Source organism: Nerophis ophidion, linkage group LG03 (assembly GCF_033978795.1).
Source record: "Nerophis ophidion isolate RoL-2023_Sa linkage group LG03, RoL_Noph_v1.0, whole genome shotgun sequence".
Lineage (NCBI taxonomy): Eukaryota > Metazoa > Chordata > Actinopteri > Syngnathiformes > Syngnathidae > Nerophis > Nerophis ophidion.
In genome coordinates this window covers 83,573,270-83,590,769 of record NC_084613.1, presented here as the reverse complement: position 1 = coordinate 83,590,769, position 17,500 = coordinate 83,573,270, and the positions used below count along the sequence as shown (strand labels likewise).

The window sequence follows — 17,500 nt, the reverse complement described above, 5'->3', positions numbered from 1 at the left end:
AATAACGTTCAAAATATAAAAAAATTCTAATCCATTTTGAATCCATCCATCCGTTTTCTACCGCACCTGTTCAAGAAGTTGCGTTAATGGTAAGAAGTTATTTATTTATTATTGGTTAGTGTAGGGCTTGCCCTCCTGGGGGTTCTTCAGACCACCAAGCACCGACATGAGAGCCTGTTTCAGGGTTACAATATTGTTTTATTTTTCAATAAGTCTCTCAGTTGCTTCCTAGCAATTGTCTTTCCCTCTTTCATTCTCGCTCGCGCTCTGGCTCCAGCCCCAACCCCGTCTCTCCTCCTGGCTGCCGCTTATAACAGAGCGACATGTGATTAGATAACAAGGCCCAGCTGGGCCATCTACTTACTGGGTTCTTCAGACCACCAAGCACCGACATGAGAGCTCGTTTCAGGGTTACAATATTGTTTTATTTTTCAATAAGTCTCTCAGTTACTTCCTAGCAATTGTCTTTTCCTCTTTCATTCTCGCTCGCGCTCTGGCTCCAGCCCCAACCCCGTCTCTCCTCCTGGCTGCTGCTTATAACAGAGCGACATGTGATTAGATAACAAGGCAAAGGTGGGCCATCTACGCATCTGTCACTGATTTTGAAGCCGATCCCGGCAACACCCCGCTTCGCTGCAGGCCCGCAGGCCACGCCCCCTCCACAGTTAACTTCAGAATAAAAATCTTAATACAAAGAATAAGAGACCTATTATACTCTAGAAATGTTGGTCTTACTTAAAAATGTACGCGTTTAGTTGTGTTCAGTGTTAAAAAAAAATATGGACCGCTCGCCTGTATCGGTTGGGGACATCTCTACGCTGCTGATCCGCCTCCGCTTGAGATGGTTTCCTGTGGACGGGACTCTCGCTGCTGTCTTGGATCCGCTTTGAACTGAACTCTGGCGGCTGTGTTGGAGCCACTATGGATTGAACTTTCACAGTATCATGTTAGACCCGCTCGACATCCATTTCTTTCGGTCCCCTAGAGGAGGAGGGGGGCCCACATCTGAGGTCCTCTCCAAGGTTTCTCATAGTCAGCATTGTCACTGGCGTCCCACTGGATGTGAATTCTCCCTGCCCACTGGTTGTGAGTTTTCCTTGCCCTTTTGTGGGTTCTTCCGAGGATGTTGTAGTCGTAATGGTTTGTGCAGTCCTTTGAGACATTTGTGATTTGGGGCTATATAAATAAACATTGATTGATTGATTGATTGATTATATGGCTCTTACGGAAATACATTTTAAAATATTTGGCTTTTTGGCTCTCTCAGCCAAAAAGGTTCCCGACCCCTGCTGTGCAGGATTGCTTGTTATTTTTATTGGATAGTAGTCTGTTTATTTTTCCTTTATTACCTCTTGTGTTAATTATCTCACCCCATATTTGTCCCCACAACCGCACCTTAAATTGGAGTTTTTAATCTCGTTCCATGTAAATATAATGACAATAAAGTCTATTCTATTCAATCAATCAATGTTTACTTATATAGCCCTAAATCACTAGTGTCTCAAAGGGCTGCACAAACCACTACGACATCCTCGGTAGGCCCACATAAGGGCAAGGAAAACTCACACCCAGTGGGACGTCGGTGACAATGATGACTATGAGAACCTTGGAGAGGAGGAAAGCAATGGATGTCGAGCGGGTCTAACATGATACTGTGAAAGTTCAATCCATAATGGATCCAACACAGTCGCGAGAGTCCAGTCCAAAGCGGATCCAACACAGCAGCGAGAGTCCCGTTCACAGCGGAGCCAGCAGGAAACCATCCCAAGCGGAGGCGGATCAGCAGCGCAGAGATGTCCCCAGCCGATACACAGGCGAGCAGTACATGGCCACCGGATCGGACCGGACTCCCTCCACAAAGGAGAGTGGGACATAGAAGAAAAAGAAAAGAAACGGCAGATCAACTGGTCTAAAAAGGGAGTCTATTTAAAGGCTAGAGTATACAAATGAGTTTTAAGGTGAGACTTAAATGCTTCTACTGAGGTGGCATCTCGAACTGTTACCGGGAGGGCATTCCAGAGTACTGGAGCCCGAAATGAAAAAGCTCTACAGCCCGCAGACTTTTTTTGGGCTTTGGGAATCACTAACAAGCCGGAGTCCTTTGAACGCAGATTTCTTGCCGGGACATATGGTACAATACAATCGGCAAGATATGATGGAGCTAGACCGTGTAGTATTTTATACGTAAGTAGTAAAACCTTAAAGTCACATCTTAAGTGCACAGGAAGCCAGTGCTGGTGAGCCAGTATAGATATATATGTATGTATATATGTATATAAAGGTATATACAGTATAGGTATATATGTATGTATATATGTATATAAAGGTATATACAGTATAGGTATATATGTATGTATATATGTATATAAAGGTATATACAGTACAGGCGTAATGTGATCAAACTTTCTTGATCTTGTCAAAAGTCTAGCAGCCGCATTTTGTACCAACTGTAATCTTTTAATGCTAGACATGGGGAGACCCGAAAATAATACGTTACAGTAATCGAGACGAGACGTAACAAACGCATGGATAATGATCTCAGCGTCTTTAGTGGACAGAATGGAGCGAATTTTAGCGATATTGCGGAGATGAAAGAAGGCCGTTTTAGTAACGCTTTTAATGTGTGCCTCAAAGGAGAGAGTTGGGTCGAAGATAATACCCAGATTCTTTACCGTGTCGCCTTGTTTAATTGTTTGGTTGTCAAATGTTAGAGTTGTATTATTAAATAGAGTTCGGTGTCTAGCAGGACCGATAATCAGCATTTCCGTTTCCATTTCCGTTATTCTACATGTATACAAGCTGCACACGGACTACCCTCAGTGGGACGTACAGTACCTTATTTAGATGCTCCAGTGCCAGCACGATCTCGCCGCTGTACAGCGCCACCTCCTGCTCCTTGAAGCGCACCCTCTGCACCAGGTGGGTGAAGAGCTCGCCGCCATTGACGTAGTCTGCAAACAGGAAGTAAACACGTTCACAACGTCCCCCTCGCCGGGTGGTCAGGGCTTACCGAGGATGAGGTGCAGCTTGGTGTCGGTCTGGAAGGCGTAGTGGAGCGTGACGAGGAAGGGAGACTGGCGGATGTGCTCCAGCACCTGCCGCTCGGAGCGCGTGTGCTCGGCGGTCTTGGCCTTCTGCACGATGGTGGCCTTCTTCAGGACCTTCATGGCGTACAGCTTGCCCGCGTCGTGGCCGCTCACTTTCCTCACGAGGAACACCTTGCCGTACGCTGCAACCAGGACGAGGAGGTCATTTGGGAAGGAGTCGGCGAGTCAAGCTTCGCAGCGGACGGCAGCTCACCTCCGGTGCCCAGCACCTTCAGGAGCTCAAAGTTCTCGATCCCCACACGCTCCACGTGGCCCGTCAGGTTCGCTGCCAGCAAAACACAAACAATGATCACCCGAGCAGACGTTGGGGCGGTTTAGCTCGGTTGGTAGAGCGGCCATGCCAGTAACTTGAGGGTTGCAGGTTCGATTCCCGCTTCCGCCATCCTAGTCATTGCCGTTGTGTCCTTGGGCAAGACACTTTACCCACCTGCTCCCAGTGCCACCCACACTGGTTTGAATGTAACTTAGATATTGGGTTTCACTATGTAAAGCGCTTTGAGTCACTAGAGAAAAAGCGCTATATAAATATAATTCACTTCACTTCACGCTCATGCCACATCATAGGGCTGGGCCGTAAACAAAATATCAACATACAAAAAGCCAAAAGCAGTGAAGTTGTCACGTTGTTTATAAATAAAAGGAGAATACAATGATTTGCAAATTCTTCTCAACTTAGAGTGGGGCAAAAAAGTATTTAGTCAGCCAGCGATTGTGCAAGTTCTCCCACTTAAAATGATGACAGAGTTCTGTAATGTTCATCATAGGTACACTTCAACTGTGAGAGACAGAATGTGGAAAAAAAATCCAGGAATTCACATTGTAGGAATTTTAAATAATTTATTTGTAAATTATGGTGGAAAATAAGTATTTGGTCAACCATTCAAAGGAGGTTTTGACTCAAAATCTCACGATACATGGCCCCATTCATTCTTTCCTTAACACGGATCAATGGTCCTGTCCCCTTAGCAGAAAAACAGCCCCAAAGCATGATGTTTCCACCCCCATGCTTCACAGTAGGTATGGTTAAAATATCAACATACAAAAAGCCAAAAGCAGTGAAGTTGTCACGTTATGTAAATGGGAAATAAAAGGAGAATACAATGATTTGGAAATCCTTCTCAACTTAGAGTGGGGCAAAAAAGTATTTAGTCAGCCAGCGATTGTGCAAGTTCTCCCACTTAAAATGATGACAGAGGTCTGTAATTTTCATCATAGGTACACTTCAACTGTGAGAGACAGAATGTGAAAAAAAAATCCAGGAATTCACATTGTAGGAATTTTAAAGAATTTATTCTTAAATTATGGTGGAAAAGATTATCTGGGCTTGAATCTAAATGTCCGATACAAGCAGTCCTGCAGCGTGTTTGCTTGTGCAAAAAAAAAACAAATCTAAACGTCCCTACTTTAGTCAATATTTACCTTTGGAAAAGGTAAACATTCTAGGCTATAGACTACTAGTAGCCAGCAACTAAACAAGCCTAGACATTCACATTTAGAAAGTATCCAGTAACAAACGTGTCCGCATCATTCAACTTAGTGCGTCATGAGCGTAACTTAAAAAATTGCGACCACTAGATGTTGCAAAAACAATATTTATCACTTAAACATACAGACAACATAAGTCCATTTCAGTCGGTTGAAGTGAACTACAATTACAGTGGGGCAAAAAAGTATTTAGTCAGCCACCGATTGTGCAAGTTCTCCCACTTAAAATGATGAGTGAGGTCTGTAATTTTCATCATAGGTACACTTCAACTGTGGGAGACAGAATGTGAAAAAAATCCAGGAATTTTAAATAATTTATTTGTAAATTATGGTGTAAAATAAGTATTTGGTCAACCATTCAAAGCTCTCACTGATGGAAGGAGGTTTTGACTCAAAATCTCACGATACATGGCCCCATTCATTCTTTCCTTAACACGGATCAATCGTCCTGTCCCCTTAGCAGAAAAACAGCCCTAAAGCATGATGTTTCCACCCTCATGCTTCACAGTAGGTATGGTGTTCTTGGGATGCAACTCGGTATTCTTCTTCCTCCAAACACGACGAGTTGAGTTTATACCAAAAAGTTCTATTTTGGTTTCATCTGGCCACATGACATTCACCCAATCCTCTGCTTTATCATCCATGTATCCATTTTGGTATAAACTCAACTCGTCGTGTTTGGAGGAAGAAGAATACTGAGTTGCATCCCGAGAACACCACACCTACTGTGAAGCATGGGGGTGGAAACATCATGCATTGGGGTTATTTTTCTGCTAAGGGGACAGGACGATTGATCCGTGTTAAGGAAAGAATCAAATCCTGCAGTGCCAGACGTGTCCCCCTGCTTAAGCCAGTGCATGTCCAGGCCCGTCTGAAGTTTGCCAGAGTGCACATAGGAGAATGTCATGTGGCCAGGTGAAACCAAAATAGAACTTTTTGGCATGAACTCAACTGGTCGTGTTTGGAGGGAAGAAGAATACTGAGTTGCATCCCAAGAACACCATACCTACTGTGAAGCATGGGGGGTGGAAACATCATGCTTTGGGGCTGTTTTTCTGCTAAGGGGACAGGACGATTGATCCGTGTTAAGGAAAGTATGAATGGGGCCATGTATCGTGAGATTTTGAGCCGAAACCTCCTTCCATCAGTGAGAGCTTTGAATGGTTGACCAAATACTTATTTTCCACCATCATTTACAAATAAATTCTGGAGTTTTTTTTCACATTCTATCTCTCACAGTTGAAGTGTACCTATGATGAAAATTACAGACCTCTGTCATCATTTTAAGTGGGAGAACTTGCACAATCGGCGGCAGAATAAATACTTTTTTGCCCCACTGTATCATTTATACACCCTGGCCCACCAGACACTTTTTTTCTCTCAATGTGACCGCGAGTTCAAATATTTGCCCAGCTCTGATATAAAGCAATAATGCAGTGAGCCAGCAGGGAAAGTCAGAGTGACTGAATGAGTGGCACACTAACAGCAATGCACACACACACACACACACACACACACAGGCTTGTTGACATGTGCAAATGTTCAACACAATAAAAACAGCACATAAATGTGACACAAATTGTGCGGCTTGTTTTCGACGCCCGCCCGGAATATACATGAGATGCTCACAAAGCGTGCAAAGATGATGCCACATTAAACAGGAGGGTCGTTATCGTCCATCTTTCAGGTTTTCAGTGTCTTCTTGTGTGTGTGTGTGTGTGTGTGCATCTAATGTGCATCACAAGTTCTCCACACACAGCCAGATGAGCAATGTGTGTGTCGCCATTAAAACGCCTCCAATGAGACGTGACAAGGCTATTGTAGGCCATTTTAATGTGTGTTCTTGCGACTGCGAGGTCAGAAGTTTGGCTTGCATAACGCCGCTGTCATGCTTGCCCGCCCCGCCGAGGACAACTTTCATTTCAGTGGTTATTAATAAACTGACAGCAGAGGTGAAGGCTTTCGCGGTCAGGCAAGAGGAAATAGAAGCAAGGCAAGGGAAATACTCATCCAAAAAAACAAAAAAAAATCATTTTTGACAATATTATTCCTGGAAGACCTTTACAAATTTTATATATATATATATACATACACATACTGTATATATAAATACATATATACACATATATATAGTGTATATATATATATATATATATATATATATATATATATATATATATATATATATATATATACTAGGGCTGGGCAACGATTAAAAATTTTAATCGAAGTTAATCGCACTATTTCTCCGATTAATCGCGATTAACTGCATTGTATACGCAAAGCCCAATAATGAATTCAAAAGTAGTGTGTAGTGCACCTTTATTGGAATATTCTCCCACATGAACAAAAGCGCCAAAACATTTGTTGTGCAAACACAATTTAAATCAGTCCTTGTTAAACAGTAGCAGTTAAATAGCATATTTGATGAAAATCAACTCCAAAAATGTAAATACAAACATTTAAGCTTATTGCCACTGCCAGGGTATTTAAGTTATCCTGTTTGTTATGGAAAATAAATATAATCTACATACAAATCTCTGAGCCACAATCATAACATCTGAACAGGCAATTTCTGAGGTAACAGCAGAAACATTTTTTTTTATCAGGGATCTTATGTTTAAAAAACCTATATTATAGGTAGTGGGCTGTTTTAGGGAATTTTTGATCAAATTATCCGTAGTAGCAATATTAATAATGTTGTGTTTATTCTGCGTAGTGCACTTAAAATAATTATGACCATATCTAGGAATTGATATGATGGGAATTTTCCGATTGTTTGCTTGGTGCTTTGATAAACTGAACGCATATACATGGTACTATATTGTGATGTTATGAGCCAGGGGAAAAAAGAACTACCCTACCCAGCATGCAACAGGAGTGACGAGCATGCGCCAGGTTGTGTCGCCATGACGACATCTTGTATGTTGTGATATGCACGCTCTGAAAGCAAACGTTAAGAACTCAGCCAACACTCCTGGTCTGCATTATTCATAAATAGACAGACAACACATATACTCCGCTGCTTCACAGGCCGCTGGATGTAGCCGGCAAAGTATTCCCATGCTAGCTAGCAAGCACGCCTCATTCAGTCCAAAACGGCCCGATCTATCCACATCCAGAATTGTCTGGCGGTCGTAAGTGATCCCGGAGTGACCACGCTGTAAGCCAGCCAGGAAATTTGCAGAATTGTCCGGTATTTTTGCCAAATGTTCCATCTTTACCAAGAGCCCCTCGACGCCGGGCGACACCATCTGGTTAAGAAAAGGCGTTAACAAAATAAAAGCATGTAAACAACATACGCAAATGTGCGATAAAATAATTGTCGGCGTTAATAGATTGATGAGTTAACTCATAATTAACGCACTAATTTGCCCACCCCTAATATATACACATACTGCATATATAAATACATATATATAGTGTATATATATACTGTACATATATATATACATACATATATATACGGTATATATATAAATATATTTATATATAAATGTATATATGTCAAGCTTGGGCTGTGGATGTTTGTGCTTCCTCGATGCAAGGATGATGTGGGACAAGTCAGGCATGAATGTAAGTACATGGTTTATGTAATAAACAAATAAACAACAAAAAGCGCTCACAATGGAGGAAGAAACTTGGCTAAACAGTACAAACGTGAAACAAAACCACCTGCTCAAGGGCATGAAAGACAATTTAACTATAAACTTAAACATCACGCTGGCAAGACGAAAGACATGAAACAAAAGAGTGCACTGTGTGGCATAAATATATAAACTTACTCGGCATGGAACTGTGGACAGGACGTAAAGGTTTGGACAGCATGGGTAGGGTGCGTGAGTGTGTGAGGATCCCAGGACGAAGACAAGAAAAAGAGTGAATTCAATAGCTGTGATGATTAGTGAAAACAGGTGAGGCTGAGAACAGGGTGAAAACTAATGAGGTTGGCATGGAAACAAACAAAACCAGGAAGTGCAAATATACATATACAAGTACATACACATACAGGGATGTACCTCGCCCCATCCTTTCTTGTGAAACACTGAGCATTTTTTGGGGAAGCTATTTTTATACCCAATCATGGCACCCACCTGTTCCCAATTAGCCTGCACACCTGTGGGATGTTCCAAATAAGTGTTTGATGAGCATTCCTCAGCTTTATCAGTATTTATTGCCACCTTTCCCAACTTCTTTGTCACGTGTTGCTGGCATCAAATTCTAAAGTTAATGATTAGTTACAAAAAAAAATGTTTATCAGTTTGAACATCAAATATGTTGTCTATGTAGCATATTCAACTGAATATGGGTTGAAAAGGATTTGCAAATCATTGTATTCCGTTTTTTTTTACATCAATTTCCCAACTCATATGGAAACGGGGTTTGTACTTTGTATTGTTGAAGACTTAGAAAACATGATAGCACATCATAATGGCAGCTAAACTTTCCATCTTAAAGATCTGCAAAAAATTATTTGGGAATGCCCGGCGGGCCGGATTAAAAATCTGAACGGGCCACATGTAGCCCCCGGGCCTTAATTTACCTAGGTCTGTCCTGGAGGATCCCGAAGAGTTCCCAGGCCAAAGAGGAGATGTAATCCCCCTATCTGGTTCTTGGCCTGCCGCGGGGTCTCTTCCCAGTGGGACTTGCAACGAGGACATCCCTAGAGAGACACTCGTTAGGCATCCGAACGAGATGCCCGAACCACCTAAGCTGGCTCCTTTCCAAGCGAAGCAGCAGCGGCTCTACTCCGAGTCTCACCCTATCTCAGGGGTCGGCAACCTTTACCACTCAAACAGACATTTTGACCCGTTTCACAAAATAAAGAAAACAATGGGAGCCACATAACTTTTTTTAAATTTATATTGAAATAATACTGCATACTAGGGATGCACCGATTAATAGGTAACCGAATATATTCGGCCAAATATGGCAAAAAAAGCCACATTCGGCCTTCGGTGGAATGAGTTAAAAGCAAGGCCGAATAGTGGCGTGTGACGCAAAGACGCAATTTTTTGACGCGGTGACGCAATCAACCAACGTGCAGTGCCATCCATCCATCCATCTTCTTCCGCTTATCCGAGGTCGGGTCACGGGGGCAGCAGCCTAAGCAGGGAAGCCCAGACTTCCCTCTCCCCAGCCACTTCGTCTAGCTCTTCCCGGGGGATCCCGAGGCGTTCCCAGGCCAGCCGGGAGACATAGTCTTCCCAACGTGTCCTGGGTCTTCCCCGTGGCCTCCTACCGGTTGGACGTGCCCTAAACACCTCCCTAGGGAGGCGTTCGGGTGGCATCCTGACCAGATGCCCGAACCACCTCATCTGGCTCCTCTCCATGTGAAGGAGCAGCGGCTTTACTTTGAGTTCCTCCCGGATGGCAGAGCTTCTCACCCTATCTCTAAGGGCGGAGGAAACTCATTTGGGCCGCTTGTACCCGTGATCTTATCCTTTCGGTCATGACCCAAAGCTCATGACCATAGGTGAGGATGGGAACGTAGATCGACCGGTAAATTGAGAGCTTTGCCTTCCGGCTCAGCTCCTTCTTCACCACAACGGATCGATACAGCGTCCGCATTACTGAAGACGCCGCACCGATCCGCCTGTCGATCTCACGATCCACTCTTCCCCCACTCGTGAACAAGACTCCTAGGTACTTGAACTCCTCCACTTGGGGCAGGGTCTCCTCCCCAACCCGGAGATGGCACTCCACCCTTTCTCTACTTCGTGCTAGTGCACGAGGTAGAGAAATTCCGGCTGGATGTAGTCGGACTCACTTCGACGCACAGCAAGGGCTCTGGAACCACTTCTCTTGAAAGGCGACGGGCTGGGGTGGCAATTCTGGTTGCCCCCCGGCTTGAAGCCTGCACGTTGGAGTTCAACCCAGTGGACGAAAGGGTAGCGTCCCTCCGCCTTCGGGTGGGGGGACGGGTCCTGACTGGTGTTTGCGCTTACGCACCAAAACACAGTTCAGAGTACCCACCCGTTTTGGGAACACTCGAGGGAGTACTGGAGAGTGCTCCCCCGGGTGATTCCCTTGTTCTGCTGGGGGACTTCAACGCTCACGTTGGCAACATCAGTGAAACCTGGAGAGGCGTGATTGGGAAGAATGGTCGCCCGGATCTGAACCCGAGTGGTGTTTTGTTATTGGACTTTTGTGCTCATCACAGTTTGTCTATAACAAACACCGTGTTCAAACATAAGGGTGTCCATATGTGCACTTGGCACCAGGACACCCTAGGCCGCAGTTCTGTGGTTGTGTCATCGGATTTGCGGCCTCATGTTATGGACACTCGGGTAAAGAGAGGGGCGGAGCTTTTTTACCGATCACCACCTGGTGGTGAGTTGGCTGCGATGGTGGGGGAGGATGCAGGCCCAAACGCATTGTGAGGGTCTGCTGGGAACGTCTGGCAGAGTCTCCTGTCAGAGAAAGTTTCCAACGTGCAGTGTTAAATTTAAATTGTTTTATACATAGTTTCCTTCTTTTTATTCTGAAGCTGAAGTACTGTTATTGACAAATCTGTTCTGGCCTGGGATATGTTGTGTACCTGTATAAGTGTATGAGGTTACAAGCACACACTTATTGAGATTTAGTGGGGCCTCTGTTTACATTTTTAGCCTGTTGTGTAGGCTACCTGTATAAGTGTATGAGGTTACAAGCACACACTTAATTGAGATTTACCTGAGCCTTCTGTTTACATTATTAGCATATCTACTGTGGCTAAGCAGACTTTTGCCAAAAGGACAATAATTCATTTGTTGTGGGTTTATCCACTTTATTTTTTTTTTGGAATGCATGTTTTGTTTAAAGGCCTAATATAAACGAAAAACTGTTTTTTGGGGGGGGAAAACGCAAAAGCTACTGGAATATTAAAAAATGTCAATATTCAATAAAAATGTACTTTATTTGAAAAACATGTCTAAAAATGTATTCTAGGCTATTTATGCAATATAAAAAAGTTGTGAAAAACTGCATTTATTATTCGGTGTTTGGTATTCGCAGCGCTCAAATTTTATTCGGTTTTGTTTAAAGGCCTAATATAAATGAAAAACTGTTTTTTGGGGGGGGGGAAAACGCAAAAGCTAGTGGAATATTAAAAAATGTCAATATTCAATAAAAATGTACTTTATTTGAAAAACATGTCTAAAAATGTATTCTAGGCTATTTATGCAATATAAAAAAGTTGTGAAAAACTGCATTTATTATTCGGTGTTTGGTATTCGCAGCGCTCAAATTTTATTCGGTTTTGTTTAAAGGCCTAATATAAATGAAAAACTGTTTTTTTGGCGGGGGGGGGGGGGGAACGCAAAAGCTAGTGGAATATTAAAAAATGTCAATATTCAATAAAAATGTACTTTATTGGAAAAACATGTCTAAAAATGTATTCTAGGCTATTTGTGCAATATAAAAAAGTTGTGAAAAACTGCATTTATTATTCGGTGTTTGGTATTCGCAGCGCTCAAATTTTATTCGGTTTCGGCTTCGGCCACAAATTTTCATTTCGGTGCATCCCTACAGCATACAGAGTTTTTTGTTTTTTTTGTTTTGTGCTATGTATAAACCAGGGGTCTCAGACACGTGGCCCGCACCTTGATATGAAAATTTAATGTTAGTGCGGCCCGCAAGTTTTATATGAATGCCGCTTGACAGCATCACACCTGGCAACCCTTCCAATTTTCCCGGGAGACTCCCGAATTTCAGAGTAATTATTAGCTTGAATGTACGCTGGTGTTCACCCAATGAACAATAATAAGTGCGTACAATGATGGCGCTACCGCTAGCGCCCCCTGTAGCTTGTACAAATAGCTAGCCAGCCCAAATAATTGTTTTACGAGACTATTGCAGACACAAGGCATCCTTATTCAACAGCCATACAGGTCACACTGAGGGTGGCCGTTTAGACAACTTTAGCACTCTTACTAATATGCGCCACGCTGTGAACCCACACCAAACAAGAATGACAAACACATTTCAGGAGAACGTCCGCACTATAACACAACTGTGGAGAGACGCAGCCGACGGGCCGACAGCGGGCTGAGAGAGACAGCCTTGGCCAAGAGGGAGGCCAGGAGGCGGGGCATGCGGCGGCGAGGAGAGGCGTGACTTATGCGGCGCGGCACGAGAGCGGCAATTTCAGTCAGGTGTGTACAACACACACCTGCTCACAATCTCTCCGTCTGCTGCGGGATCATAAGAGAGGCGAAGGGGGCATGATCGGCAGGCAGTACGGAGGAGGAAACCACGGCAACGACACGAGCGACGAGAGACCTAAGAAGACATGAGCCCCTCGCGGAAGACGCAACATCCGGCCACCGAAAGGGCGCGCTAGAAAGTGGCGCGCCCGATTGGGACAGAAAGATGACATTTATTGAAAGAATAAATGTATGTCAACCCTGCTACGAGGTGTCGTGCGTCCATGGTCCTGGCAACCCACACGGTGATGGCAGGAAGACCGTTACAACAACATAAACACGACATAAAAAATACCCAGAATCCCATGTATCCCTGACTACTCCGGGCTCTATTATACACCCAGCTACCAGCCCGGAATAGTCAGGGATACATGGGATTCTGGGTATTTATTATGCCGTGTTTATGTTGTGTTATAGTGAGGATGTTCTCCCGAAATGTGATTGTCATTCTTGTTTGGTGTGGGTTCAGAGTGTGGCACATATTAGTAAGAGTGTTAAAGTTGTTTGTATCACAACCTTCAGTGTGAAATGTATGGCTGTTGAACAAGTATTCCTTGCAGTAGCGTACGCGTACAGATAGAGGTCGCATACAAAATGTGATCGGCCGGGCGGATCGCAGATAGCATGGTGAAAATCCTGGCGTGATGACATGTAGAAAGGGTGTTCGAGGCATTGTCATCACGGCACGTCCTCAAAGTTGATGTCTGGGTGAAAATCGAAAAATGCTAACCCGGGAGATTTCTGATAGAAACACTGAAACTTGGAAATCTACCGGACTTCTCCGGGCGGTCGGCAAGTACGCGGCTGAGCCACATCAGAGTGGTCAAAGAGCCGCGGGTTGCCGACCCCTGCCCTATCTCTAAGGGAGATGCCAGCAACCCTTCTGAGAAAACTCATTTGCGGACTATAATTCCTGGTTTACAGAAAATATTTTTGAACCAAATAGGTGAAACTAGATAATCTACCACGGCACACCAGACTGTATCTCACGGCACACTAGTGCCGCGGCACAGTGGTTGAAAAACAATGCAACAGTGAAGCTGTTACTTTAGCGCCTGTTCGCCCTCTTATTCTTATTCTTATTATGTTCGTGTGTTTAAATAGTTAAATGAGCAGATGCTAATGTTAACTCCCCCTACAGGTTGGCTAATAGCGCACAAGAAGATAAACTTGTTTTTATTTTAAACCTCGTCGAAGGCGGGAAACTAGGTTTTAGGCTAATGTTGTAGTTAAAGGCCTACTGAAAGCCACTACTACCAACCACGCAGTCTGATAGTTTATATATCAATGATGAAATATTAACATTGCAACACATGTCAATACGGCCGGGTTAGTTTACTAAATTGCTATTTTAAATTTCCCGGCAAAGTATCCTGCTGAAACGTTGGGATATGATGACGCGTGTTTGTGACGTCACGCATTGTAGAGGACATTTTGTTCCAGCTATAAGTCGTCTATTTTCATCGCATAATTCCACAGTATTCTGGACATCTGTGTTGCTGAATTTTTTGCAATTTGTTCAATGAATAATGGAGACGTCAAAGAAGAAAGCTGTAGGTGGGAAGCGGTGTATTGCGGCTGCCTTAAGCAACACAAACACAGCCGGTGTTTCATTGTTTACATTCCCGAAAGATGACTTTTGATTGATTGATTGATTGATTGATACTTTTATTAGTAGATTGCACAGTTCAGTACATATTCCGTACAATTGACCACCAAATGGTAACACCCGAATAAGTTTTTCAACTTTTTTAAGTAGGGGTCCACGTTAATCAATTCATGGTAGGTGAAGCTTTACTATGGAACAGAGCGGTTAGATTGGACCACACACACAAAGTACAGTTTATAATGCAGCGTTCATTTCGAAAGATCGTGTTTCCAAGACGGTCCCTTGCAAAGTGCAGAGATGGGCATCGCCACAGGTGCTGAAGAAAGGTGCGTGGCCGACCTACAGGTTGTACAGGTACGACCATATAATCTCACTTAAACACTAGTAACCAATAAGCAGATAAGGGATTTTCCAGAATTATCCTAGTAAATTTGTCTAATAACATCTGAATCGCTCCCACTGTATAGTCTTTTTTTTTTTCCTAGTCCTTTCCTCATCCGCGAATCTTTCATCCTCGCTCAAATTAATGGGAATCGTTTTAGAATTGATTTTAAAACATTGCTGTTTGTTTTTAAAAATCTTTACATGGACTGGCACCTCAGTATATCTCGGACCTCATCCAAATTTACATTCCTGCGCGCGCTCTGAGGTCCGAGAGCCAGTTCCAGCTCGTGGTGCCCAAGACCAGACTTAAGACCAGGGGAGACAGGGCCTTCTCTGTGGTCGGCCCTAAGCTCTGGAACACTCTGCCCCTCCATGTTCAAACTGCTTCCACAGTGGAGTGTTTTAAGTCTCTTCTTAGCTCGGTTGGTAGAGCGGCCGTGCCAGCAACTTGAGGGTTGCAGGTTCGATTCCCGCTTCCGCCATCCTAGTCCCTGCCGTTGTGTCCTTGGGCAAGACACTTTACCCACGTGCTCCCAGTGCCGCCCACACTGGTTTAAATGTAGCTTAGATATTGGGTTTCACTATGTAAAGCGCTTTGAGTCACTAGAGAAAAGCGCTATATAAATATGATTCACTTCACTTTTATTCTTTGGCTTTTAGCACTACGTGAGTTGCGTGGTCCTCTGTGTTTTTTATACACTTAGATTTCTATTTTACTGTTTTAATTGATTTTACCCTTTAAAATAGTTTTCAATCATATTTGTTTTTCTATTGTTTTTATTGGTTTTATATTTATTTATTTTTTGTTTTATTCAGTCATTGGTGGAGCATAATATATATATATATATATAATATATATATATTTTTTTTTATTTTTTATTTTTTTTTTTTACAATTGTTTTTAACATGTGCAGCACTTTGGAAACGTTATTGTAGTTTAAATGTGCTATACAAATAAAGTGGATTGGATTGGATGGGGAAAATCGTCGCTCGGTCCGAATCGCTCTCTCTGCTGGTGGCCATGATTGTAAACAATGTTCAGATGTGAGGAGCTCCACAACCCGTGACGTCACGCGCACATCGTCTGCTACTTCCGGTCCAGGCAAGGCTTTTGTATCAGCACCAAAAGTTGCGAACTTTATCGCCGATGTTCTCTACTAAACCCTTTCAGCAAAAATATGGCAATATTGCGGAATTATCAGGTATTGACACACAAAATGGACCTGCTATCCATGTTTGAATAAAAACATGTCATTTCAGTAGGCCTTTTAGTTGTAAATTAGCCGGCATTAGTCGTCAAAGAGGTTAGGTAACGTTAGTGCGCGCCAGCTGCAGCAACTTACTGTCAACCTTAGCTTAGCCCCGCCCCCTTTTCTGTTGTCCTTTGAAGCGCTTTCACCCGCCAGGATCAGAGAACATTTTTTTTTTACCCGCCAAGATGGAAGAAGGTTCCTCCTCTTACCGTTCGTCAGCTCGTGTTTGACCACCGTGAAGACGTCCCCCTCGCCCCTGGACGAGCCCTCCATCGGGGATGGCATCGTCACAACTGCGTGCGTCCTGCAGTTCGGCTAAAATAAATAATAAAAATTTAAAAAAAAATCCCCCCCGATGAGACTCGGTTAACGTAAAGACATTGTTGCGAGCGGCACCGACATGTTAGACCCGCAAATGTGGGCACAAAGTGGGCACAATGTCACTCGTGGGGCCGTGGAGCTGTCAGCTTCTGTCAGTGGAAACGCTTGCCTCTACCTTCGCAACCGGGCGGCCCCTCGTCGCTGATTGGCGTTGCTATGTGAAATTCCAGGCGTTGATTGGCTGTTCGGATGATGACGACACACAAGACCCGCCTCCAGCAGAGCTTCTACTGTACCCCATATACAGCGTGCCCAATTTAAATAGGACATGGCCTTCAATGCAATGACATTAACTTAAACACATTTAAATGAAATGCATTAAAAACAATTTTTTAAATGTCAACAGAAGTGAAGTGAATTATATTTATATAGCGCTTTTTCTCTAGTGACTCAAAGCGCTTTACATAGTGAAACCCAATATCTAAGTTACATTTAAACCAGTGTGGGTGGCACTGGAAGCAGGTAGCTAAAGTGTCTTGCCCAAGGACACAACGGCAGTGACTAGGATGGCGGAAGGTGGAATCGAACCTGCAACCCCCAAGTTGCTGACACGGCCACTCTACCAACCGAGCTAAATCGCCCCAGAACAGAAAAAAACATCCATCCATCCATTTTCTACCGCTTATTCCCTTTCGGGGTCGCGGGGGGCGCTGGCGCCTATCTCAGCTACAATCGGGCGGAAGGCAGGGTACACCCTGGACAAGTCGCCACCTCATCGCAGGGCCAACACAGATAGACAGACAACATTCACACTCACATTCACACACTAGGAGAAAAAAACAGTAATTTTAAAAACAATTACACAGATTTAAATTAAATTAGGTTAAGTGAATGTTGTCTGTCTATCTGTGTTGGCCCTGCGATGAGGTGGCGACTTGTCCAGGGTGTACCCCGCCTTCCGCCCGATTGTAGCTGAGATAGGCGCCAGCGCCCCCCGCGACCCCGAAAGGGAATAAGCGGTAGAAAATGGATGGATGGATGGATGGATCAATTAAATTAGGTTAAGTGAATGTTGTCTGTCTATCTGTGTTGGCCCTGCAATGAGGTAGCGACTTGTCCAGGGTGTACCCCGCCTTCCGCCCGATTGTAGCTGAG

General features: G+C 43.8%; 1 protein-coding gene across 3 annotated transcripts in view; it reads right to left on the bottom strand.

Moving 5' to 3' along the window:
* Positions 1-17,500, bottom strand: part of rps6ka5 (ribosomal protein S6 kinase, polypeptide 5) — a 79,485-nt gene that overhangs the window by 60,992 nt on the left and 993 nt on the right. Inside the window, exons 1-5 of one of the 3 annotated variants that reach the window (XM_061896239.1) lie at positions 16,425-16,541; positions 16,234-16,339; positions 3,301-3,372; positions 3,011-3,229; positions 2,836-2,951 (exon numbers count right to left, since the gene is read on the bottom strand). In XM_061896239.1, coding sequence (XP_061752223.1) covers positions 2,836-2,951; positions 3,011-3,229; positions 3,301-3,372; positions 16,234-16,309 — 483 coding nt within the window. In that variant the 5' untranslated portion in view covers positions 16,310-16,339; positions 16,425-16,541. Of the gene's footprint in view, positions 1-2,835; positions 2,952-3,010; positions 3,230-3,300; positions 3,373-16,233; positions 16,554-17,500 lie in introns of those variants that run through there. The other 2 variants (XM_061896238.1, XM_061896240.1) reach the window with 2 other exon arrangements.